Raw genomic sequence first — 25449 nt, 5'->3', positions numbered from 1 at the left:
GTGCAAATCATTTCTTGTGAGTTGTTAACAACAACACTAACAACAAGAAAGTGAAAATAGACCTTTTGGAATTGGGAACCCAAATATATGTCAAGAAATTAATTAATAACAACTAATTCAAATTGAAGCCAATATGGATGAAAAAGTCTATAAATTGCTCTCAAAAAATGGAAATATGAACATCTGCAATTTCATAATTAAGCAAAAAAAATTAGTGATATGATCGAAAGCTCCTGAACAGCTCCAGAAATTTAAATGATTCTGAAATGAAACGTGGATTTCTAGCTTTTGTTTTTGATGTGCATGATGTGGAGAAGGGAAGTAATTTAGCATCATATACTGTGGCACACATCATATACAGTAGATATGCCAGTCAGTATTTCAGAAACACAAATATAACACATTTACTTCACTTACCGAGCAACATGCTGAGTTACATGTTGCCTTTTAGCTCAGGCCCGGGGTTTTTCAGATGACTGACCCCTCTTTGTGAACATCTGCCCTGCTGAAGTGTCAGTGAGCAAGTCACACTGAATCAGTGCTGTCGTGAAGATGACCCCGCGCCCCGACCACCCTGAAGGGACAAGAAAGACAGTGAACATTTTGCCATGTGAACATTTGTGGAAATAGAATAGACTCTGGTGCCTGCTGAGGTTCGTGTGATGATGCTCACTGTCTGGAGGTCATAGCTTACCCTGCAGCATCATGGCATGGACTGTGCAGCACTGGGGTGTTCAGGGGAACCCAGACACCCAGTCATCCTGAGATTACCTGGTTAGCAAATGTATCACATCCAGCCTGTGTGGAGTGTGATTTTGTGGCACTGTAAGGTCATGGATGCTTTGTTGACATCAGGGTGGAGGGGGGGGTGCGTGGGGGTATGTGGAGCACACTGTGTGCTCTCCCATCCCCCCCACCCACCCCCTCTGCGTGCGCGTGCGTGTGCGAGTCTGGCAGCGTAACATCTGTGCGTACGCGGTCGTGATTGTTGTGAAGATGGCGGAGGGGGAGACAGAGAAGGAATATGACACACGGAAAGCTATCGAAGAGCTCCGAGAGCGGTTCCAGGGTCTGACCACAGCTTTGAAGGAGAGTTCGCAGTCTCCGTTGGAAGCTTCATTGCATTTCTGCCAGGAGTTTTGCCAGGTTAGCCCGTTCTCCTGCTGCTCATCCCGGGCAGCCTGCAGCCCCTCTGGCTTCCTGGCCGAGGATGCGCGTCTACGTTTGCTACAACAATGTAGCTAAGGGGCTAGCTGCCTAGCTAGCTGCCTGGCATTTCAAGATGGGGAAAAAAAACTCCTCCGTGGTTTTCAGCTGCGCTCTCAATGATGTTTGTCCGTGTCATGTACTTATTTGCAAAGTCTAACTATCCATGTGGCGAGAAGTCACACCAATGTATGCGCACTGTGCATGTATTACTCGTATTTTCCAGGCCAGATAGCTAACAGCAGATGAATGTTGCTAGCTGGTATGCAGGGTCCCCCTGTCCTGTGCAGTGGTCATGCTGTGCAAAAAATGGGTAGCTACGTTAGCGAGATTTTACTGGGCGATTGCATTGAAATGCACTAAATTACATGATTGTACTCGCTGTAGGAAATATCATTCAAACGTTATAACTGTGCATTTCCATGCTTGTTTAGGTTTTAGCTTGGTGTAAAAATTGGTTACTTTTGTGAAAGCTGCTTTATTGTACCGAAAGATCAATGATTTTTTTCAAGGTGCTAGCCCAGGCCTTTTGCACTAATTAATCCAGCTAACCACACTAGGGGAGATGTTTATTATAAACATATAGCTAGCACCAAAAAAAAAAAAAGATGTGAAATTGATGTCAGTGTTATAGCGACCGATGTGCCTGCAGCTGGCTGAGTGAGGCTCAGTGATTTAAAAGGGAAAGTGTGGCAGTGGTCACTGACTCCATTACACATCCTCCTCATTAATTTGCCCTGACCACGTAAATATCATGCTAGGTCTCCATTTACCTGCGATGCAGCACAGATTACTGCCATTGCACCACATTAGTGTGAGATTATAGGTTAGTTTCTATACCACGCTACGAGGCAGCGAGGAATTCATTCAGCTTAAAGTTATTTGAGAAAAAGGGGACGAGCCTCGGACTGAGAGCTGTAGCTTTGTGCAGTGAAGTCACGGTGGAGAATTATCTCAAACGAGCACAACAGTTGCAGGAATAACGGTGATTCAGGATGAAATTGATCTGTATGAGTGCTGTGTGTGGAAGAAATGGAGGGACTTTTCATTGATGCAGGTTAGGCGTTACTCTAGCTGAGTGATGGAAAAAAAAGAGGGGGAGGAAAAAAAAGTGCTTTTTTTTTTTGCAGAAGCACATAACTTTGGTGCTTTGTTGTTTTAAGCGCTGTACAACTTATATAATCAGAATGTAATAACATTGTAAATATTTATCAAAACCTATTTTTTAAGATAGTTTGTGAAAGTATGCCATTTTGTCTTCATCTAAAAGTTAGCTGTGGCTTCTTGAAATAAAAGATAACCACAAATCTAAAAGTTTTCCATTCATCGAAAGTTGCCATTACAGTTTGTCCTCAGCCGTAGCACAGAGGAATTAAATCTTTTCTTTCCCTCACTGAATAGCTTTGATTTTTGACGCTGTCATGATTATGATGCCTGCATTGGTTCTTTTACTGATGAAGTCAAAATTTGTTTGACCTGTTGACCACAGAGCTATGGAAAAGTATAAATAAATCTGTAAAAAGGGAAAAAAAGCAGTTAAAAATTAAGAAAAACGTCAAATTATTATTTTCAGTATTGATTAATCTGCTAGTTTTTTTAGATTAAAGTGTCAGAAAATGGTTAAAAATGCAAACCAGATTTGCCCAGAGTCAAAGGTGACATCTCCAAATTGGTTGCTTTATTTGTCCAGTCACCCAAGAACTCAAAGAAATTAAATTTACAATTACATAAAACAGAGAAAAACAGCAAATCTCACTTTTAAGAAGCTGGAAATGTAGATTGTTCTGCATTATTTCTAGATTGACTCAAATTATTAATTGGTAAACCACATTATTCAGGCAAACCTATTCATGATTTATACACCCGTGTTTTTAAAAACATAGATTTTTATTTTTGCATAGTAGTTTTTTGTTCTAAGATGTGCAGAATCCACGTTTCTCATTGTAATATTTTAATGTTTTTCCAGGTCCTCGTGGAACATGCCGGCCGTTGGAAAACTGATGAGGATCCACTGCCTTTGCTGGAGGTTTACACTGTGGCCATCCTCAGCTTTGCTAAGGCCGCTTCCTGTCTCTCCTCCGAATGTGAAAACGTGCCACTCCTACTTGAAAAGTTAGCACTGTGAGTAGAAAGTCTGACGTGCATGTCAACAGAAATAAAAGTTCTTCTATGCCTGTATTTTTTTTATTCTTTCAAACACCATTTCTCATAAGAGCTTTTTTGTAATATGTGTTATACATTAATTACACAAACATAATGCTCAGTTTGTATCTTGGAAAAAGTATCTGCATTAAGTTTTAGCATTCAGGTCTTAGCGTTTAATGTGAAACAGAATAGGTTACATGAATTTGGATGTGCACGTAACATTAGACATAACATTTTGTTTGCTTTGCAGTTCCACTGGCATAGTTTTGTCTTTGGGCAGAGACTTTCCAAAGACAGACTGTAATCTATTTAGATATTGAATTAAAAATGGACAATATTTGACAATAAGCATAAAACAAAAGACGCCCAAATCCCAAAGGGAATTTAGATATGAAAAGTTTGTAAATACTCTGCAAACAATCTACAAGACCTATTCAGCTATTTGCACAATTTGCTCAGATGAAGTCAAAGACCTTGAGGCTGCAATACAGAATAGAAATGTAGGCTACCTCTTGGGGAGCTTCGACATATTTGGGATGAGCTACAGAGTAAAATTTGCACATGGACGCACAGCACGTACACAAAATGAAGGGAGAGAAATGACAATTATTAAATTCAAGGATGTAAGTTAATCATCAATTATACAATTATATATTTTGGTCATTCTGAGCATTATAATTATTGTTGTTTTTCATTAATACCAACATAACTACAACAGTGACTATTTAATAAGAAACCCACACTTACACTGATGGATGTTAGTGTCTCACTCCTGCTGCTGCTGATTTGTAACCCCCACCACTCTGTTACATTTCCGAAATGCCACTCTGACTTTTACCGCTCGACAGTTTGTGAATAGTTTATTCTTATATGCTTACCCTTAATTTGTGGAGTGTGTGCACATCCTTGACCTAAATTTGGCTTTAACAAACGACTGTGTTGGATTCACAGGAGCTGTGCAGAGCTGCTGCTCTTACTGCCCCACCATGTCCCTGGTGCCTTATGGGAGGAGTTTCAGTCCTCCATGAAGGTCAGTATCCCCAGGGCTGTTGGTGCACTTTTTTTCTGAGGGTTATCTTTGCAGTGATAAGCAATGAGATGTTGTTTGTAATTAGAATGCACTTGGTTTTTCTCAGCATTGACGTAACAAAAACAAATTGGTTGAAATGTCGGGGTCCGTGGGTTCTCTTTACAAGAATGATGTGACTTCTGTGATGCTGACACAAATTCACTTCAGTAACTCTGCTGTAACAATTATTTCAGACTCCTGACTGTGTAACATTTTAAGTATGACTCACTGACTTTTTAGTAATTTAGTAACTGCATATGTATTTGTCTTCTGTTGCAGTTGGCACACAGCCTTTTGCAAGAAAGTGGGAGCACACAGCTTTGCCTGCTCGCAGTCCTGGCGCAGCAGGATGGCGTCTGGTCCAACACCACACTAAGCAGCATCCTGTCCAATCAAATCCCTCAAACTGAGCAAGGTTAGTTGTCACTTGCTTAGATCTGTATTGGTTTGAAGACGCACCAAGCTGTACTCCTGTAATTGCATGAAATTGTGGTCTGAGCTGCATCTCATTCAGTTTCTCACATTTTGTCTTTGTCCTCTTTTTTTCTCCTGTCTGTCTCTTAGTTCACGAGTATCTCGAATTGGAAGGTCCCACGCTTCTGAACATGAGAATAAAGCACCTAATCAAAGTGGAAAGTGTTGATAAGGCTGCTGTCCTTGCAAAGATGTGCTCAGAGTATCCGGGATATGAAGGAAAAGGGAACTTCAAACAAACCTACTTGCTCTGCATCTGCATGACAAAAAATCAGGAGCAGCTAATGGAAGAGGTTAAGAAATTACACACTGCAACACAGCTCCTTGTACACACATAGTCATGAAATTTAACCCTTGAACAAGTACTTTGCTGTTGAAACAAAACAATTGGGCTGTTTTTAAGTTGTAATGTACTTTGTGTAACATGATTGGAAGTAAGATATGGCTTTAAGTTTCATGTTTCATTGAAACAAATGGACTATTGCAATGAAAATGCATAGTTATCTTTCCAAAACTGAACCGAAAGTGAATCTCACTTAGTAATCACTCAGATATTTATCAATAAAATGTCCCAACAGTGTTGTTAAATTTGGCCTTTATGTAGTTTCATTTCAATTGACTGTTCCTTTCATTATCTCTTCTTAGATTGCGTCAATAGACTGTAAAGATGCTCTTGAAATGATCTGCAACTTGGAGTCAGAGGGAGACGAAAAAGGAGCTCTCTGCTTATGCTCTGCCTTTCTCAAGCGACAGCTCCTTCAAGGAGATGTTTACTGTGCCTGGTAAGTGTTTGTTTCAGATAAGTACTCTCAGAACACTTACAAAATTATTCTCAGGAGTACAGTTGTCATGGAACATATTTATTATGCAATTGACTTTTATCCAAACTGAAGCAATCTCTGTGATACACGTGCAATAATCCGCAACTGCTTTGCATCAGCAATAGTCTAGTTAAAACAGTGTGCAGTAGTGCACGTTTATGTTTGTGTTTATCTGTAACCTGAATACATGTACTTTTTGACTGAGAACAAGTAGACGTTGAATAGAAAATTGAAAGTTTTGATAATCGATTAATCATTGAGGCCATTTTTTAAGAAAAAATACCAAACATCTGATGGTTTCAGGTTCTTAGACATGAGCATCTGCTGCTTTTCATAGTTTTACATTATAGTTTATTTAATACGTCAAGGCTCTTGGGCAGTCAAAACAGATGTTAGGAAATGGGATTTAGGAATTACTATGGTATTATTTTATTTCCTAAACTTTTATAGACCGAATGATTAATTGAAAAATAGTCTGGAGTTTAATTGATGATGAAAATGTTTTTCCTTGTGTTTGTGTTTTCCAGGGAACTCACACTGTTCTGGAGTAAGCTACTCATGCGTTTAGAGTCGTCTGCTGATGCTTTTCTTGGGCAAAGCAAAGAGATGGCTCTTCTCTGCAGAAGTGTCTGTCATATTCTGTTTCTCATCAAAGTAATCCAAAACGAGGTAAGAAAAATAGTCCACACATTTGTAGCTGATAACAGAACCTTGACATTACTATTCACACCAACAATAATGACTCATAGTGTGCTGCATATGTTAAATCAAATCCGTTGTGCTTATGTTACTTTCTTGTCTTTCTGTAGGTTGGAGAGGTGGGGCTTCCAGTGTGTGTGGAAATGTGCATTCAAGCTCTGAAAATGACCTCCAGTGACCATAAGGACAGCAAATCTACCATCTGCAAGACTATTTCCTGCCTCTTGCCAACAGATCTAGAGGTTAAGCGTGCATGCCAGCTGACCGAGTTCCTCCTCCAGCCTACCGTCGACTCGTATTACGCTGTGGAGTCGCTGTACAACGAACCTGACCAAAAGCCTGAGGAGGATGGGAGTCTACCAGTGCCCAATTCTTTACGCTGCGAGTTACTGCTGGCCTTGAAGACACAGTGGCCTTTTGATCCAGAGTTCTGGGACTGGAAAACACTGAAACGCAACTGCTTGGCACTGATGGGCGAGGAGGCAGCTATTGTGTCATCTATTGACACACTCAATGACACAGATGAACAAGAGGTGGAAAGTGCACTTGGCAAGCTCCCTGAATACAGAGACCTGGAGGATTTTCTGTTAACCACTACAAATGAACTCAATGAAATCACAGATGAAAGAGAAAAAAACAGAGAGGCTAAAAAACTTCGGGAGCAGGGTTTTGTGTCTGCTCGGTTCAGAAATTGGCGAGCCTACATGCAGTATTGTGTTTTGTGTGACAAGGAGTTCTTGGGTCACAGAATCGTCCGCCACGCTCAGAAGCATTTCAAAGATGGAGTGTATCTTTGTCCAATTTGTGCTGACAGTTTTGAAAGTAGGGAGGTTTTAGAGCCACATGTAGCATCACATGTAAAGCAATCTTGCAAAGAGAGACTCGCTGCAATGAAAGCTGCAAGGAAAGTAACCAAACCACCTCAGTCTCCTAAAAGTCCATCAAAAAATTCAAAGGTTGCTGCCAAGACAAGCATGAGCCCTGTTAAAATTGAATCTCAAACTGGGGACCAATTGGCATCTCCTGTTAAGGTAGAACAAACTACATCTGACCCTCAGATAAGTCAAGACTGTTTCTGTCCTGTTAAAAACTGTTCCAAGGCATTCAAGTTTTTCCGTAACCTCATGGCTCACGTCAGATCTCACAAGGACGATGAAGAGGCCATGAGGTTTTTAGAGATACAAAAACAGAAAGTGGTGTGCCAATACTGCAGAAGGCAGTTTGTTAACGTCAGACATCTTAATGATCATTTGCAGATGCACTGTGGCAGCAAACCATACATCTGCATACAGTTGGATTGCAAGGCCAACTTTAACTCCAATTCTGAGCTGCTCATGCATAGAAAAACACACCCAGAGTTTAAGGCCCAGTGCATGTTCCCTAACTGTGGCAAAGTTTTCAGTGAGGCCTACTTGTTGTATGATCACGAGGCTCAGCATTACCTTACCTACACCTGCCAAACGGATAACTGTGGCAAAATATTCTACTCACAGTCTCAATTCTTGTCCCACCAAGAGAATCATTGTACAAATGACATGGTAATCAACTTGCCCATCACAAATCAAAACCCGCCTGTCACTCCAAATGTCGGAACACCTCTCGAGAGCACCCAGAGCAAAGACGACACATCCTCAACTGCTGTTCGCCTCGACAGGATTAATTCAGATGTTTTTATGAAGGAAGCATCAAAGGAAAACACATCACCATGCAGTTCACCACAGGCTGCTAACGAGCCGGCTCCTGTAAGAGTTAAACACTCGATTGAAAGCATGCTGAACCCAGTGGCAGATCTTGCAATGAAAGAACCAGAGAAATGCTACACTCCGCTGACAAACCCAACTACAGCACCAGCTGATGCCAAGCCACCACCGGAGGCTCTACTCGCGCAACATAATGTGGCTGGGCAAAGTGAGATTCCTCCCGAATATCCTGTCCCCAGTGCAACAAACCCTGTGGCAAGTCAGCAGGGAGAGGGGCATAATAATGTACAAGGTAATGAATTTCCAAAAGCAGTGCCACAGATAATTTCTCCAAGTCAAATCAAGACCGAAATTCCATCCTCGCTGCAAGGATATCCTTCCAGCACACCTGCTGTTACTGCTGGAAGTGAGGAGAACCTACATTGCTGCCCATATAATGACTGTACAAGGGCATACAGTACAAACAAAAGTCTGTCTAGGCATGTGAAGAAGCAACACCCTGAAATATTTGAAGACTGGAAGTTGGCAAAGAAATATAACAAGGTGGCCAAAATTACAGCAAAAAAGGCGCCAAGTGGGCCAGCTTCACCGAATCAGTCTCAGAACCTGGGGAACAGGCCATCAAACCAGACAGGAATACTATGCAACAAACTTGGGATGCAGCAAATGGATTACCCAGTGGGATGTTCAACCTCACCTGCCCAAAGTTATCCTGGATCAATGGAGCCTGTGCCTATCACTCCAATGGTGAACCCCACACACTACCCATCATGGGGAAGCCCAAACAATTCCAGCGGAATGATGCAGTCAGACATGTCCCAGTCATGGTCCTCACCTCCCATGAATAACTGCTATCCAGATGCCTTCAACATGAATGACTACCCCTCCCGCAGCTATCCTCAGTGGCAGGCAGACCCTTATCAAACCACAGCATCTCTCCCATCTGATAGAGATAATTCGATGGCAGCTATACACGGTCCCTCTATGTCACAAGCTCCTTCAGATTCCAGTTTGATGTCTCAGTATGTGTCTAGTTCTCTGATGCTTGATAATGGAGGGCAAATGCATAATGGAGGGCATCAGTATGGACTTATGCATGCTGAGGGTAGCGGAGACGGTGTAGATGTGAGAAAAAACAGTGCAAGTATGACAGTTCAGTTGGATAATGGAAACAGTATCTCAACAATTGACAGCCTCCCTGAAGGAAGTTACCACACTCCGTATGCTCAGAGTGAAAACTCTTGTCTTACTCAAGGCTCATCAGTTGATATTCCCATGAAATGTCTCAGTCCAGAGGCTCAAGTTGCATTAAAAGCTACAAATGAAATCATTAAAACGGAGAATATGTCAACTCCTGGCTATGACCAGATGGACAACTCTGGGGATGGCATGCTCAGTCCACACAGTGTCGTCCACACAGATTTCCCTTACGATGAGGACTGCCATAATGCTGAATGTGAAGTCAACCCTGTAGAGGAAAAGGGTGGCGACCAGGACACGCAGAAAGGAAAACGCAGCAGGTTGAGCAAGCGGACCAAATGGCCAGCTATCATTAAGGATGGCAAAGTCATTTGCAGGAGATGCTTCAGAGAGTTCACTAGCACCAAATCTCTCGGAGGTCACCTATCTAAACGCTCGCAGTGCAGACCTTTAGATGAGATCGACCTGACGGCTGATCTGCCAACATCCTTTCTTGATTTCCTCAACGATCCTCATGTCCCTGACACTAATGGAGCAATATATAACATGTCAAATGGTGATTTCTCACAGGAATCTTGTAGCTTGACCACTTTAACGTCACCTATGGCATTGAAACAAGAGCCCCAAAATACAAATATAATGGAATATTCTAGCTCCTTCACAGTTTCCCCTGAAAACCAGCAAGAGAAGGCAGTAGAGTTGGCTAATCCAGGCCTCGCTGTACCTTATCAAGAGGATCACCTGATGGAAATTTCACATGCCTTTCAAAGGTTGGATTTGATTGAGGCTGCTCAAGAGAAGATGCGGAGCGCGCTGTCCTTAGAGCAAAATGTCAGTCGTGATACAGCCCCTGACATAGAAAAGAGTAAAATCCCAAGTAAAAGTGATGATAAACCCTCTGAAAAGGTACCTAAACCTTTCAAATGTGATCAGGATGATTGTGAGTATTCGTTCATGACAAAGGAGGCATTATTCAAACACTTGATTAAAATGCACGATTTCTCGATAGAAATGATAGAGGAGTTAAAAAGAACACCATCCAAACTATCTCCATATCCTTGTCAGATTTGCCCCAAAACATTCACCAGAACGACGGGGTTGAGAATTCACTATGAAAAAGTCCATCGACTGTCAAAGGCAGAAATGCAGAAGCTAAGGATCAGTGCTCGAAACAGGCGTGCGTTTAGACTTAACAAAGATAATGTGGTTATTAGCAATGCAACCACGGATGCCAATATCAATCGCACAACACGACCTGCAGCTATAATACCTGCTATAAAACAAGAACCACTTGATATTGCAATTGCACCTCAAACGGACAATGAAAACAATCCAGAGGTTGATCAAATTACTTCACCAGGAGATGCAGTAAAAGAGGGCTTCACACCCGACGTATCAACTGTTACAAGACTACCTTCACCTCAGAACTATTTGAATGACGGGTCATTAGTTGAGGTGGCACCAGTTCCTGAAGGAACCCCAGAGCAACCTAATGTGGCTGTTGTAAACCAGAGTCCTGATGAAAAACAGACATCTAATTTACAAGAGAAACTCAGTCCGGTTAGCAAAGCAAAGGAGCAGCGAGGAAAATCAGATGCAGCATTGAGCAAAGTAAAAGAGCCAAAGTCCAGCTCTCCTACTACATCTGCTTCATCCTCCCCAGAGAAACCCAGCAGCTCCAAAAACACACCAACAAAGGATGAATCTCAGAGGAAAGAGAAAATCCAGAAAAGGCTGAGCCTCAAAATGTGTGATACAGACAACGCCTACAGTCCATATAGACCATATCGCTGTGTTCACGAAGGATGCACTGCTGCATTCACCATCCAGCAAAATTTGATTCTCCATTACAGGGCCATGCATCAGGCATCCCTGCCTACCAACAAAACTGAAACTGATCCTGAAAAGACTAGTGTCAAAAATGGACAGGAGAGCAGTCCCAGCATAGGAAAAGATAATGAAGTCAGGTGTCAAGTGAAAAACTGTTCAAGGGTGTTCATGGGAATCACAAGATTAGTGCAGCATTACCTCTTACTTCACAAGTTCACCCGCGACAAAGCTACCGCCATGATGGCCAGCATGACCATTGGGACTTTCAGCTGTGACCGGCCAGAGTGCGCACTCCCTTTCAACTCTGTGGAAAAGTACATTGAGCACATTAAGAATTATCACAAAGAAATTGCCATCTCTGAGAGCGGCTCAGTTGACCCAACTTTCAGGTGCGAGTATGAGGGATGTGACCGCGTTTACACTACAAAATCAAACCTCCTCCGTCACCTGATCAAAAAGCACGAGTATGTTTATGATCCCAAAACAAGTGACGGAAGAAGGACTAAATCAGTAGGGCTTTTCCCAGGGGTTAATGGGAAAGAGAATGTAGAAAACAAATTCAAAATGAAGAAGAAAAACACTAAAAAGAAAGAAGGGAAGTCCATTGAACATTGGACAAGTTTTGGAAAACCAACACTAAAATCCCATGAGGAGGCATCAGCTATGTGCACCAAGAAGTCAGCCCTGCAGTACCCATGCATGATCATAGGTTGTGATGCAGTGGAGCGGGCTGAAAGAAATATATTTAAGCATTACACCACTCATGGCCTCTCAGAAAGATACATTGAAGACCAGAGGAGTCAGTTCATTTTCTGCAAAAAGTACTCACGTGCCAGATTCAAAGATGCAAACAAATCAGAGGGCGCGTCAAGCTCATCTTCTGAGGAGACAGAGCCAGAAGAGGGTGAAAAGCTTAGTGACCAGAAAACAGATGAGGTGGTGGATAGAATAGGCCAAGAAGATGGCAAGCTGTCCAACGACGATAGTGCAGAATCTCAAGCTTCCACCGGGACAGAAGGGGGATCTAAAAGAGGCCGACCCAGGAAACCTGCACATCCTACACCAGCTTGTCCAGAGAGGATGCAGACACTTAGGAACCGTTCGACTGTTAACAGTTCAAGAGAGAACTCAAATCCTGGTACCCCTACAGCCCAAGAACAACGTGACGACGTGGTCATGTCAGGGTCTTTCAAGCCTTTAGGACTTGAGGACTCCTTCCTTAAGTTCTTGGAAACCTCAGAGACAACCCACTCTTCCAAACGGAAATTAAATGACAAATCTAGTGCTGAACTACCATCCAAAAGACAACAAACTCAAAAACAGAAATCTGCAATGAAAAGTAAAATAACTGATGAATTTAGAGGCTGTGAAAACCTTGTAGACTTCAGAAATCCCTTAAATCTCAAATCAGTGAGCAATGTCAAGATTGTCATGGATAAAACCTTTTCAGACGGTGCTGATCTTTTGCTAAAGCAGCTACAAGACATGAGGCCCATAGTCATAATAAAAAAGTGGCTTTATAGCGGATCATAGCCCAGTATTTTGTTTTCAACTCAATCTCACTCAGGATTTGAGAAGTTATGCTGCAGAATGGTTTGTTAACGCATCAGATTTCCAACTGTTAACAGTAATGGTCACAGTTAATGATGAAATGGCCTATTTTGTACTTAATGAAAAAATGTCTCGGATGATTTTAAGTATGTATGTTAGTTATAATAACCAGGTAATCTATAGGGCATAGATTTTAGAAACATGTTTGTATTTATGCTTAGTACTGAAGATGTTTTTTTTTTCTTTTGCTAAATGGAGACTTTTAAAGAAAAACTATGTTTTTATATATCCCTATGGGATTTCAAGTTCTGTTTGTATTTATTTTATCCTTTTTCAACACTAGTAGACCTATCTGTAATATTTACATGTCTTCCACAAAGTGTTCAATAAAATGTTACTGGTTCTTTTTGTAAAATATTGTGGGCAGGTCTTTTTTGTGTTGCGGGCATTTTTTCTAATTTTTTCTAATACTTGTTTACAGGGTTTATCAAACAGTAGAATAACAGTTGTTCATCAGGATACCTAGATCTATGCACAGCCATAATCCTGCTATAACATATGATTGTTTAATATGGGAAGATACTGTTAATTTTTGTATGGAATATAGACGTACAGTATAGCAGAACTACCTTGGCATATCCCTACTTGAGTATTGCTGAATTTCCAATGATGCATTAGAGAAAAGTTATTTAAATTAAATCTTTTTTATGAGACCTTTATTATAATATACAATACATTAAAATGAAATGTTGACTGATACAGCTAAATATTAAATATGTGCCAACAAAATAACTACATATGTACAAATCACACTTTGCATAATGAAATAAAGGTGTTAAGATAATATTATTACATCATCTTTGCATGTTTGCCATTTATGAATATGAATATAAAACTGCAGAGAGGACACAACGGAGAAACCATGCGGGCGAGGGTGTTCAAGATCAGTGGAAAATCCACCGCAACTAAAACAGCAGAGCGGTATAAAATAAACCTATGTGAAGGTACAAATTTGATGGACGGATTTGGCATTCTGTTAATATGTCTGTTACGGTCCATGTATTTTATCTATCGTGTCCGATACCTTAAAACTTAAATAGCCTATGAACGCACCGGAACAACTCAGTATTAGCTGAACACAACCCCTTCCGGAAACGTCATTTTGGCGGGAAGCAGCAGCTACTTTGTCTGGCTGACAACAAGCGTCATTTTAAATACATATGTTACTGTAATCAATGCTCCGGCGCTAAACACTGACATAAAGCTGACCAACCCATTTCGCGAAGCTAATGCTAAGATGTCAACTTCATCTGTGTCAAAGGTAATGTAGTATTCTGACGTTGTGGTGCAAGTAACGTTATCCGTCATAAACATGGCCATGTCAAAGTTTAGTTTCTTCGTTTATCATTGTAGTTAACTGACACGGTTTGTAACTTATATTCATTGATATTCTAGGGCTGTTTCGTTTTCAAGCCAAGTGCTAAGAAGAAAAAGACGTTCAGTTTGGGTGAGTTATGTTGCTGTTCATGAGGAAGCGTCTTTACTTTATTTAAAGTGGTGAGCTGTCAGATAACATGCCCTATAATAAATATAAACACACTGTCATTTCTCCACAGAGGAATCTTTCACTGACGGTTGTGAAGGTGCTGAAAACAGTGAAGTACGATTCAAACTCTGTCAGGAACTGTGGGACAAAATCAAAACAGACACAGAGGTAACATGTTAAATATATCAATCATGCCACACAACAACATTGTAACAGATATTTAAATGAAAAGTTAATTTAAAAAAACAACAACATGAAAACAGTTGTCTGTTATGATGGGGCCACAATTTTTATTATTTTATTTTTATTTTACATATTATACATTTAATTTTTGAGACTTCATAATGAAACAGTCAGCTTTGCAGGAGCCGTAATAATAGTTTAAAACGGCATAAATGATATTATGTCAAAGTAGCATTGTGTAATTTTTCAAAAACAACCAGATCTTGTTGAGACATTTTGAAGCCTGTTGAATTCACTAAGTGTAATAATAAAGGACTAGCTCTATATTCAGTGAAACAATACAATAAAACAGACAGTGTTTAGGATGACCTTAAAATCTTCAACTATGTCTCAAACAATGTATGTTCTGCAAAGGTGGTCATTTTAATGTGATGGAACAATCTATTTAACTTTTTTTATTTTGCTTGTAAGGTTTTACAGGATGAACTCAACAGGAAAATCCTGGACAGCTTGCTGGACTTCACCAGAAAGTGCTCTTCCACTCGTCAACACAGCGACTGGGCATCACAGATGAGAGCTAGCGAGATTCCCACGGCAGCTCTAGTCCTCGGTATGCTGGTGATCAGACATTGGTTGACTGGTTATCCCAACAACAGCCAATTTAGAAAATAATGGAAACAAAACATTTCAACTGCCTTTCTTTTCGTACGATGTCCTCCACAGGTGTGAATGTCCCGGATCATGACATGACCTTCCAGAGTCTGTCTGAGTTGCTCCAGCAGTCAGTCACTCCTCATGTGGCCTCTGTACAGGCTAAAGAGTGTGGAGGTAAGGGACTGAGGACTGCATTGCCTTGGGTTTAAGACTCCCATAATGTGTACTCTGATAACAGTTCGAGCTTTCAAGTGTATATTTCTGCTTTATCATTTCAGCGTTGAAGCATTTGATGAAGAGGGTGCTGGAGAGGTTAATGGGTACTGTTGTGGCTGTGGATGATGAGGAGGAGGCAGAGGAGGCAGCTGAGCAGACCAGTGCTCAGCTCCACAAGAGCGTACACTGCTCCCTCAGTACACTGTGTGACTGGTACAATACAAAAACAAGGGTGAGACCATAAGGTGTAGCTAGCATACATGCTTTTACATTTGCAGCTTGGTCAATAAAAAAAGCTTGATCTCCTGAAAGCAATAGAAAAACAATGTTTTCACAGAAATCCAGCACTGGTACTCCCGGGAAAAAGCGTAGTTCTCCAGCCAAAGATGAACAGCAGCAGCCTCCTGTTGTAGTTATTTTCAAAGACTTGGAGGCTTTCAATCCAAGAGTTCTTCAAGACTTCATACTCATCTGCAGGTAACTAAGAACTCTCGAATTGAATGGTCTCCGTGTTATCTTATTATTGCAGCCTGCACACTTTTTCAAATTACAATGAAATTATCATAGTTTTGTAAAGGTCTTAAAACAATTAACTTTGTAGCCACCTTCCTACCCACCTAAACTAGAGTATACCAGGTCACCTTCTGAAGAAATATTGATCCATCACCTTGTTAAAAAATATCTGGTCTAAATAGACAAATAACTGATGAACCTAACAGGTGTGATTCAGGAGTAGAAACAGCATCTCTATTAACTTAACTCTGTTCCACAGTCGATACATTGAACGTCTTCCGCTGATGTTCATCTTTGGCATCGCCACGTCCCCCAGCACCATCCAGCACATGCTGCCTCACTCCGTGTCCTCCTTGCTGTGTATAGAGCTCTTCCAGTCACTGTCCTGCACCCAGCACCTGGCCACAGTCATAGACAAGGTATTTTCACGCCGACACACAGGACAGTGCAAAAGAAATGCATCAGTAGATCGTAGAGGAGATGTATTGCAGGGTGGCATTGTGTTTTTGTGAGGGCTGTGGCACACAAGAGATTTTCTTGTTCACCTCGTTGCCGATCTTCTTTACAGTTTTGAAGTGTTAAAATCCAGTATATTTGAGGTACTCATGCAGGTACCTTGTTGTAATATACTGGGTATTGCACAACTTTTAATCATGTAGACGCTGTAACAAGTAAAACTTTTGCAATACAAACCTCAAATATAGTTTTTCTTCCATCTGCCTCATGAAAACAGACTCCTCTCTTGTGAAGATATTTTCCTTTTTTACATCGCGATGCACAAAATGTACATTATTGAGTTTTTATAAGATTTAAAATGGTGTTATGCAGTCAAATACAAAACTCTGCAGCATGTATAAAATTGGATTCTGGTTTTTATCACTTATCACAGAAGCTTATCTTTTGCGGTATTTCCTCTGTAAATAAACCGGAAATTAGTAAATAAATAAATACTAAGATGACCATATAATGTAATCCGTATCAGCCTTGTAATACATACTGTTCCCTTTGTTAAAGGACCAGTGTTTAGGATTCAGTGACATCTAGTGGTGAGTTTGCAGATTGCAACCAGCTGAATACCCCTCCCCTCAACCCTCCTTTTCAAAGTATGTAGGAGAACATACAGTGGCCTTCAGATGATGAAAAAATACAAAAGGCTCTCTCTAGAGAGAGTGTTTCGTTGGTCTGTTCTGGGCTACTGTGGAAACATGACGATGCAGCATTGGTGGGCTCTGTGGAAGAAGACCTGCTCCCTATGTAGATATGAAGGGCTCATTTTAAGATAATGAAAAGACGATGATTCTTAGTTTCAGGTGATTATATACTAATTATGAATATTAGATTCCATTTCTACCAATAGATCCAACCTAAATCATACACACTGGTCCTTGTATGTGTCACGAAGGTCAACACTGTGATCATTTTTTAGACTGTATATATTTTTGAATTTAATTGTGTTTATTGTAAATAATTTTATAATAAATTAATTCATTTTTCAATTAAGAAATTTAAATTTGTGACTAGACTATTTGATTTGATTTTAAATGAAAGGAACTTAATTGTGTTCTTCGGTCTGTTTCCAGTTGATCCTGACACCTCGGTTCCCTTTTAAGCTCAATGGTAAAGTGATGCAGGTGCTGATTAGCATGTTCCTCTACCACGATTTCTCAGTGAGAAACTTCATCAAGGGCGTTCAGGTACAGAGAAGCCTCTAAATGCTTAATGTCCCATCAGTCTGCCCTCTGGTTGTCATCTTGTCTCAGGAGCTAATTCAGATGTGCAAACGTGTGAGTCTAAATACCTGTTCTGACCTTGTGCAGCTGGCTCTGCTGGAGCACTTCCACTCCCAGCCTCTTAGTGTTTTGTGCTGTAACAAGAAGGAAGCTCTGCTTAACGTGATGCAGCTCAATCACCGCGATTTGGAGAGGATCAGGCAGCTGATGTCTTTCAAGAGGTACACACACACTATCTGTTTTTGCTGTATGTGCAGTGTGCAGTTTAGCAATGTGTTTCAGGGTTTGGTTTGACCTTTTTCAAATGTAAAACCAAGCTTTTAAATCTTAAGTGTCCTTTTTTTCGCAGGTATGTAGAGAAGCAGGAACAGCAGGAACAGGTCAATCTGTTGAAGGATGACAGTCATTTAAAGGTGCTTTCTTTATTTAATCTCTACAGCTGAGGCACTGGCCAATGACGAATGCACATATCCGAACACCTAAGTCTAACACCTAACACCACTGTCTCTGTTTTTAGGAGGTGTGCCAGAGGCTGATAAAGGACCTTCGCGAGTACCACAAGAACTATTACCCCATCCTGAGGTGTCTCCACACTCTGACCTCTTCATTACCTCGGTACCCCCTCGGAAAACAGGCAAGAAGTCACTGCTCTGTGACTATACAATACAACATTTTAAACCAGATCTTGGCTCTTTTGACTGTAACCACACTTTCTTATATTGCTGGAGTACTGGTGTTTCATTTGCCTTGATGTGACACTGAAGTTATCTCTGTGCCACAGATCAGGGAGCTTCATCTAATATGCCTTGAGAAGAGCGTGTGGGAAAATGAGGATTACCAGTCAGCCATGAAGCTTCTGAAGTAAGCCTTGATAATGAATCTGTAGGTTAACAAGTGGGATCAACAAGTAGACGTCAGTCTTGGAAAATCTAAATGTTAGATCTCTGCATACTGTTTTTAAGATACTCCTCGCCCCAATCCCAATGTCCACACTCACGGACTCGTGGACTTTGAGGCACATTCCTGCTAAATCCGTGAGGGCTTAGGGCTGACCCACTGTCAAATTGTCAAATGTATGAGGGCTCTCTCGCAGACGTTTTGAGCCCTTTATACACACTTTCCATAAGTCCACATTTCTGCACACTTTGCAAGAGGGAATTGCCCGCACTTCATAGCATTGTGATGTTAAACATGGGGTTAAGGGGGAGGCCCTTTAAAAAATAAAATAAAATTAAAAAGTTAACAAACAAGCATGGAAGGGGCAACCAGAGTACACATGGAAGTATTAACACACAGCTCACTGTTGATTCATAGCCAGAACTACGTGTAGTTGTTCTATGAAAGATGTTTAAATCAGGCAGTCTGTCCCTCAAAGAACAGTTAAATAAAAAGTCACAAACCGACAGTACTAAACATGTTTTAACATTGTCAAGGTAATGTAATATGTTGCAAAGTGCTTTCCCATTCCTATTTCTAACATTTCAAGCGCTTACAGCCTCTCGCACTCAATCACTTACCTGGTGACGTCAGTTAAGTCTGTGAGGGTTCAGGGCTGAGTTCCTTAGAGGGGACATCAGGATTGGGCCCTTAAGTCCTCTACATTTGATGTTTTGTGGTCATTTCCCCTCCTGGTGGCCAAATAGCCACATACAGTAAAATAGTATTGTACCTTTTGTTGTTTGACACTTTTTTTCCTTTTCTTTTTTTCGTACCATGCAGGAGCTCTGCTAAACAAACTAAATATTAGTCCAACGACAACAACCCAGTCTGAGGTGCCGCTGTACCGTTCAGTTGTAAACTTCCTGTGGTTTTTCCTTCCAGGATGCTGGCGAAAGACGAGCTGATCACTTTGCTCCAGAGGTGTGCAGAGATTCTGCAGCCTGTCAAGACAAAGAAGATGAATAAAGCTCTTGTCCAGCTGGAGGAGCTGCTCGCCAAATTTCAGCAGTTGGACAGTAAGTGGTAAAACTGGGGTCGAAGATTTAAAGATGGTTTATGGATTCTTCCTTTTTCATCATTTAATGTTCACCTAGGGTTAGTCTCTTGGATAATTATTGACATTAGTGAAATAGGCAATGAAATGTAATGCATACCCGTCCCTTCTTGCAAATTCTTGTCTTATTTCTTGTTCTTAACAGCAGCACCTGTTGAAACTGCCCCCATTGTGGAAGAGAGTTTCACTTCTCCAGTAAAAGATCTTCAGAAGAAAACAGATCTCTTCCAGCTACAGAAGGTAACTCACCAGTTTTTATGGGAACATGTTAACTTTAGTTCTCTGGAAAGATTCCCCACTTCCCTGACATTTTGTAATACTTGGATACATAAATCGCATATTGTCATACATTCCAGACGCTGCTGGAGATGAACGAGTCTCGGAGATCCAAGAAGCTGAGTCCGTTTGAGGTTCTACGAAATGAAGCCCTCGAGTTCATCGACGACTTAGTGAAGTAAAACGGATTACCTTCTTGCTCTAATGAAAGTGTGATGAATTTAATCCCATGAAATATGTTACAAATTCTTACACAGCTAACGTCTCTCTTGCACCCAGGAGTCACCTGTCTCCCCCAGAGTCTCAGACACTGAACGAAGTCTGCTACTACAGCTCGTCTGCCACTGTGAGACGCCACCTCAACGCAACTCCCCGTACCTCCATTCAAGCTGCTCTCAGCAGCCCCTACTATTACATTCAGGTACGTCTGTCTCACCTTATCAAGTGTGTAACTATCTTGGCAAGAGGAGGGACTGGAGGGTAATCATGCTCAACTACAACCGGCAACAGATAATGATGTGTTTTGTATGTTTTAACGATGCTGTAATCAAGATTTTTTTTTTTTTTTTTGGAAAGTGTGAGACGTGCATCGACAAATCTAAAAATGTGTGAAGATATTTTCATTCTTTGACTTTCCTCTCAGAATGACAACCTCAAGACTGAGGATGGGTCGGTCTCTAATACTGCTCCTGATATCTGCATTGCTTACAAACTTCATCTGGAGTGCGGCAGGTTGATCAACCTCTATGACTGGCTAGAGGTGAGTTAACACACAACATGTAACCTAATCAGGCCAACAAACCTCTGGATGAAATAACATGGTAGATGTGTTTGTACCACTCTTTTTCAAAATACAAAAGCGTAACCTTTAAACTTTGCCTTTGTTTTTCCCGTCGAAGAGGCTTTATTGATCCTAACGATCAATGTGTGTTATTGATCTGTAGATCAAATATTGGCCCAGCATGGACAGGACACTCGCATGACCGTTAATGTATTTGTTTGTTTTCAGGCTTACGCCACCGTGGTTTCTGCAGCTGAGGGTAACGATCCAGATTCTGACAATTTCCGCAAAGTGGATGAAGTCAAGCAGTATCCTTCCACAAATCTATATATGCACTTTTCTTTCCCATCATGCATCTTTGTTGTGTAGGTGGAGGCTGCTGCAGGATTTGGAAGCAACTACAAAATTTAGACAGTGATTATGATGGAAATATGAGAGCAGACAAGTATTAATGTAATTGTCAAGGTGCCGTATTTACTCGAGATGTATAACACAAGTTAGTTCCAATGTTGATACGTTACTTGACACATGAGGTGGTTGTGGTGCTGATCTCCTATTAACGCTGTAAGTTTTCACTTTTGGATTGTTGTGTTCACATTTGAGAAATGTTCCTCAGCTTGACCTCTAGTGCCCGTTTCATCCAAGCTGTGTCCGAGCTCGAATTTCTGGGCTTCATCAAATCCACCAAGCAGAAGACCGACCACGTGGCTCGACTCACCTGGGGAGGCTGCTGACCAACGCACTCGGAGGAAAAGACCTGCACGTCTGTGGATAGTCTCATTTCATTGTAGCGCTTACCAGGTGTGACTTGAATTTATATTTCTTACTGCATTTTTCTCTAATAAAAGATACATGGTTAATGTCTGATAATCACTGTGACATGTTTGTCTTTATCTGTGCATTTGGCAGAAAAAACATTTAAAATCTGACTAATAATGTCAGATGCTGGATCGTCTAAAAAAAAAAAAAGGTTTGTAGTTCTCTCTGATCGTAAATGGAAATCTTAACTTAGTATTTCCACAGTATTTTATTATTTTACTGAAGGTGCAGTTTGGATACATGTGTATGGTGTACAATTAATGGAAAAACAGACCATTATGATCAGGAAATATTTCATAGAATGCAGTCATCAGGTTTTGGGGAATCATTCACCAAAGGGAAAAGCTTGGTTCTGATTGCACAAAAATAGATTTCTTTATGAATCTGGCTTTACTTGAGCGTCTCACAAATGTCCTACATGAACCAAAACAAGTCTGAACTCTTAAAAGATTTTTATTGTTTTTTTTTTTCAATAAGTACATTGGTTTCAAAGTGATACCAGCAAAACAAAAGTTAAAATAAATAAAACACTGGTAGGGAGAAAAAAAACAAATCAAAAGAAATTAGCCCATTTTATGTTCAATTTAAAAAGCAATGAACAGAGGACAAACTGCAAACATATTCTCTCTGTTCAGCTGTGTTTCTTCCACTTCCTTTCAGATTGACCAGCAAACCTTGTTTAAAACTATGCTGCTTTATCGTATTTACATGTAACAAACAGAAACAAGTGACAAAGCCTGGAATGCTGGGAATCATTACAAAAGTGAGATAACTGTAGATACATGTACAGCAGGAGGAACATAGGCCACTGGTAGAGATAGGGTCCATTAATTTACATCAGGACCGAGTTGCTTACAACAGAGTGGTAACAACTGACAACAGCTTCATATAAACCTTTGCCCAAAGACAGAAATATGGCACAGTAAGAAAAGTTTCATTTAAACTAGCTAAACTGAATCTCTTACAATGATGAGCTTTTTTTTTTTCTTTCTTGAGATATCACATGATAGCTTGCAGCAAGAGAAGGCCGTCTTGCAGAGGTTTCTGTGCCACACTCAGGAAACATCTGGAGAAGAGGGAGATGAAATAAAATACAGAAACCAGACTTGTTACTTTAAACTTCAAAGGCGGAGCTCAAACTGAGATCCAAGACTTTCTCGTGTACAGTATGCCAATGAAACAGGAATGTGGAAATAATTTAAGACGAAATGAAAGAACTCACAGCTCGCAGGTTGCTCCCCGAATCGTCGCATCAACTGATCGTGTGTGAACTTCACAAAGGTGTCATATTGTTCTGAAATTTACAGGAAATCAAACAATAGAAATTATTTTGACTTTCCATAACTGAAATATGTTAAGTGTTTTCATTTTCCCAGAAACTCCTCTTTAAACTACAGGCCACATCACCCAATCACACTAGTTACGCACAAATTGGGACTCAGTCAAATCCCCATTAAAAAAAAAAAACTGAGGCAAAAAACAAAAAAGGCAAATGTCACCATTAAGTCATAACTTACAGAATCACATCACTGCATATTAATGCTGAAATAATTCCTCACTTTAATGAACTGAGTCTTGATTATAACAGTTTTCATAGTTACTTGATACTTTTAATCAAGAAAAATAAATATTTCAGTTTGTTGTTACAGCAACATGATTGAGAGAATTTCTATATTTCTAGTCAGACAATATACAGTAATTAGTTCAAGAATTTGGGCTTTTATAAGTTGGACAATTGTCATTAGTTTTTCTACTTTTTATACACTGTATCATGAACATTACATTCATGAAACTACATTGGTGACTACTAAAGACAGTGGGTGTAGGGGACAGAGGAGGTGCTCTTTTTTCTTAAAAAAAGTATTTATTTACATCCCCTCGCTAAGCTATGAAAAAGTCAAACTGACTGTGATTGGTAGCTTGAGTTTCTTTGATGAATTCGATTAATGTTCTGGGTCACAGCACAGTATTCCTACTCAGACTGTACAAACCTGCCAATTTTGAGGTCATGGTCTCCTCATATTCCTCCCGCACCTTCTCTTCCCTTTCTTTCAGCAGGCGTTCACAGATCATTCCAACTTGTCTGAGGGTGAATAATGGCTGTTCTTTTCTAGTAGGAGAAACACCTCCAGAGGACGTTCCTGCACAAATCAAGCAGAAACCTAAGAACCACTGTGCACGTAGTATTTGTGATTACCTGTATATATGTCACAGTAATTCACAGTTTCTCCTGTAGACATGCTGTTTAACAGCTAACCTGGCATGCTGGAAACATTCATAGTAGACGACTGGGATGGGGACTCTGGAGAATAGCAGCACTCTGACTGTTGGTAGCCTCCATCTAGATGCTTCCTCTTTTGAATGCGTTTGTACTCCTGCTTGATGCTGTTGAGGATTTGTTCTAGAGGGACAAAAGAAAGCGAAAAAAAGACAAGAGTCTATCAGTAAAGACTAAACAGCTGCCACGTTAGAGAGTCCACTGCTAAACTTTATCATCTAAAAGCATACTTGTTTTCTGGTTTGTTATAGCTCAACATGTTGCTAATACCTCACAAGCGCCTGGCCGATCACCAAGCAGGCCAACCTGGCCAACATCAGTAAAAAAATTACCTGCACTAAGTCTGGACGACGACTCCCCAAATGGCGAGGGCTCCATGCTGAGATACTTCCTAGGGGATGAGGATGAGGACGATGGGGACACGGGGATGCATCTTCGTCTTTTAGGTGAGGTAGGACTCATCAGCGGATCGAAATCCATGGTCCTCTTCAGGGTGGCTCCACACGCCATGACTTTAGTTTGTTAAAAGGGAGGAGGAGTAGAGGGGGTGCAAAAATACCGAAACAAGACAATAATGAAGCGATACATCAGTTATTTCAGATAACTGCTAGCTACTGCTAATCTTTAACATGACTTGCTAGTTACATTGAATTGTCCGGCTCAGGACAGTTTCTTTCGCTGAGGGATACATGCTAAGCATACTGCGCAGCTGAGGCTTTAAATATTTGCTAGCAAGCTAACGTTAGCCGAGCTTGCTAGCCAATAATCAAAAAGAAAACAAAGCTAACGTTAGCTTGGCTACCAATGGTCGGAGAGTACGTTCTGGTGTATATTTGAGTAAAGCTCCTTCTTACCTTACGGGGGCGAAAAGTTAGTCTGTCCAACTGCGTTCAACGGCTCGTCTTGTTCTAAAAGTTGCTTCCCAAAAGTTGCAGTGACGATCAGCCAGCTGCGGGCCAACTGTCTTCTGTTAGATATCGGCGCTAGCTAACGCAACTTAGCTGCTTGTTTTTGATATGAGGCTGTCGGCTTCTCCGGTTCGTGACGTCACGTGTGAAATGCAATGTGTAATGCATTGTGGGTTATGTAGTGAAACAGAAGATGCGAGATGAAGGTTTGACGTCGTCGTGGTTACACCTACACTTCCCGAATTTCGCAACTTGGTTACATTACCGTTTCACCAGAGTATTTGATGAACTACAGCTCCATTCATCAATATAATCGTTACACTGGAAATAATAAAGACAATGTCTCATTATCTCCACAGGAGGGCAGTGTTACACAAAAAACACAGTTAACAGTACTTCGTTCTTTAAACCAGTGGCTCTCAAAAAGTCTAATGGTTCACCAAATGATTAAGGGATAAGAATGAAACATATATAATAATAGCCTATATTTCTGTTAAACAACATTATGTTCATTTTTGCAATGACTTTTACAAATATTTTCACCGTTTAAGGCCTAAAACATTGTAAAAAAAAATGTGGTTGAACTCTACATAACTCAAGTCTACATCCTGCCTGCTTGTAACTCATGTAAAGAAATTGGTTATACAGCCTACATTTCTGCTATAAAAACATGTTCATTTTTAATGACTTTTCACAAATTTTTGCTTTTTTTTTGTGGGGAAAAAAAATTATATTATGACGTTGCTTAGCCTAAAAGGTTAAGAGCCACAAGTACTGTAACACACACACACACACACATATATATATATATATATATATACAAACAGTCACTCATATTTTCTAACCTTAAAATTAAG

General features: G+C 40.6%; 3 protein-coding genes across 4 annotated transcripts; 2 read left to right on the top strand and 1 right to left on the bottom strand.

Moving 5' to 3' along the window:
* The first annotated feature begins 27 nt into the window (after positions 1-27).
* Positions 28-13110, top strand: znf292a (zinc finger protein 292a). The gene is made up of 8 exons (XM_056393381.1): positions 28-1146; positions 3173-3327; positions 4303-4381; positions 4700-4835; positions 4985-5187; positions 5540-5676; positions 6243-6384; positions 6525-13110. The coding sequence occupies exons 1-8, from the start codon at positions 997-999 to the stop codon at positions 12675-12677; spliced, it is 7155 nt and encodes a 2384-aa protein (XP_056249356.1). The 5' UTR covers positions 28-996; the 3' UTR covers positions 12678-13110.
* Positions 13111-13735: 625 nt separating this feature from the next.
* On the top strand, positions 13736-24032 carry orc3 (origin recognition complex, subunit 3). 2 transcript variants are annotated; one of them, XR_008829426.1, is made up of 21 exons: positions 13736-14016; positions 14151-14202; positions 14312-14409; positions 14896-15034; positions 15148-15252; positions 15357-15526; positions 15632-15771; positions 16067-16226; positions 17388-17501; positions 17625-17758; positions 17887-17950; positions 18055-18171; positions 18319-18398; positions 19359-19492; positions 19676-19770; positions 19887-19984; positions 20086-20227; positions 20450-20566; positions 20816-20895; positions 21216-21388; positions 23936-24032. XR_008829426.1 is itself a non-coding variant. In XM_056394246.1 (20 exons), exons 1-20 carry the CDS (start codon positions 13993-13995, stop codon positions 21319-21321), a joined length of 2169 nt encoding a protein of 722 aa, XP_056250221.1. In that variant the 5' UTR covers positions 13736-13992; the 3' UTR covers positions 21322-21457. The 2 variants fall into 2 exon arrangements, 1 of the variants encoding a protein (XP_056250221.1); XM_056394246.1 differs by lacking the exon at positions 23936-24032 and having other exon boundaries at positions 21216-21457.
* LOC130180612 (akirin-2-like) lies at positions 21842-24723 on the bottom strand. The gene is made up of 6 exons (XM_056394247.1): positions 24539-24723; positions 24017-24196; positions 23664-23807; positions 23398-23547; positions 22629-22700; positions 21842-22472 (listed from the first exon to the last, which is right to left on the bottom strand). The coding sequence occupies exons 2-6, from the start codon at positions 24192-24194 to the stop codon at positions 22462-22464; spliced, it is 555 nt and encodes a 184-aa protein (XP_056250222.1). The 5' UTR covers positions 24195-24196; positions 24539-24723; the 3' UTR covers positions 21842-22461.
* Between the last annotated feature and the right edge of the window lie 726 nt (positions 24724-25449).

Source organism: Seriola aureovittata, chromosome 13 (genome assembly GCF_021018895.1).
Source record: "Seriola aureovittata isolate HTS-2021-v1 ecotype China chromosome 13, ASM2101889v1, whole genome shotgun sequence".
In the NCBI taxonomy this organism is placed as follows: domain Eukaryota; kingdom Metazoa; phylum Chordata; class Actinopteri; order Carangiformes; family Carangidae; genus Seriola; species Seriola aureovittata.
This window is presented reverse-complemented; position numbering and strand designations above follow the sequence as displayed.

Excerpts from the sequence above, each read along its gene's own strand:
- znf292a (XM_056393381.1), top strand. The coding sequence starts at position 997 with ATGGCGGAGGGGGAGACAGAGAAGGAATATGACACACGGAAAGCTATC. Across the intron at positions 4,382-4,699 it reads AGTTTCAGTCCTCCATGAAG|TTGGCACACAGCCTTTTGCA; the intron begins GTCAGTATCCCC and ends CTTCTGTTGCAG. Across the intron at positions 5,188-5,539 it reads AGGAGCAGCTAATGGAAGAG|ATTGCGTCAATAGACTGTAA; the intron begins GTTAAGAAATTA and ends ATCTCTTCTTAG.
- orc3 (XM_056394246.1), top strand. The coding sequence starts at position 13,993 with ATGTCAACTTCATCTGTGTCAAAG. Across the intron at positions 14,410-14,895 it reads AAATCAAAACAGACACAGAG|GTTTTACAGGATGAACTCAA; the intron begins GTAACATGTTAA and ends TTTGCTTGTAAG. Across the intron at positions 19,771-19,886 it reads ATCTCTTCCAGCTACAGAAG|ACGCTGCTGGAGATGAACGA; the intron begins GTAACTCACCAG and ends CATACATTCCAG.
- LOC130180612 (XM_056394247.1), bottom strand. The coding sequence starts at position 24,194 with ATGGCGTGTGGAGCCACCCTGAAGAGGACCATGGATTTCGATCCGCTG. Across the intron at positions 23,808-24,016 it reads GTCGTCCAGACTTAGTGCAG|AACAAATCCTCAACAGCATC; the intron begins GTAATTTTTTTA and ends TTGTCCCTCTAG. Across the intron at positions 22,701-23,397 it reads CATGACCTCAAAATTGGCAG|AACAATATGACACCTTTGTG; the intron begins GTTTGTACAGTC and ends TGTAAATTTCAG.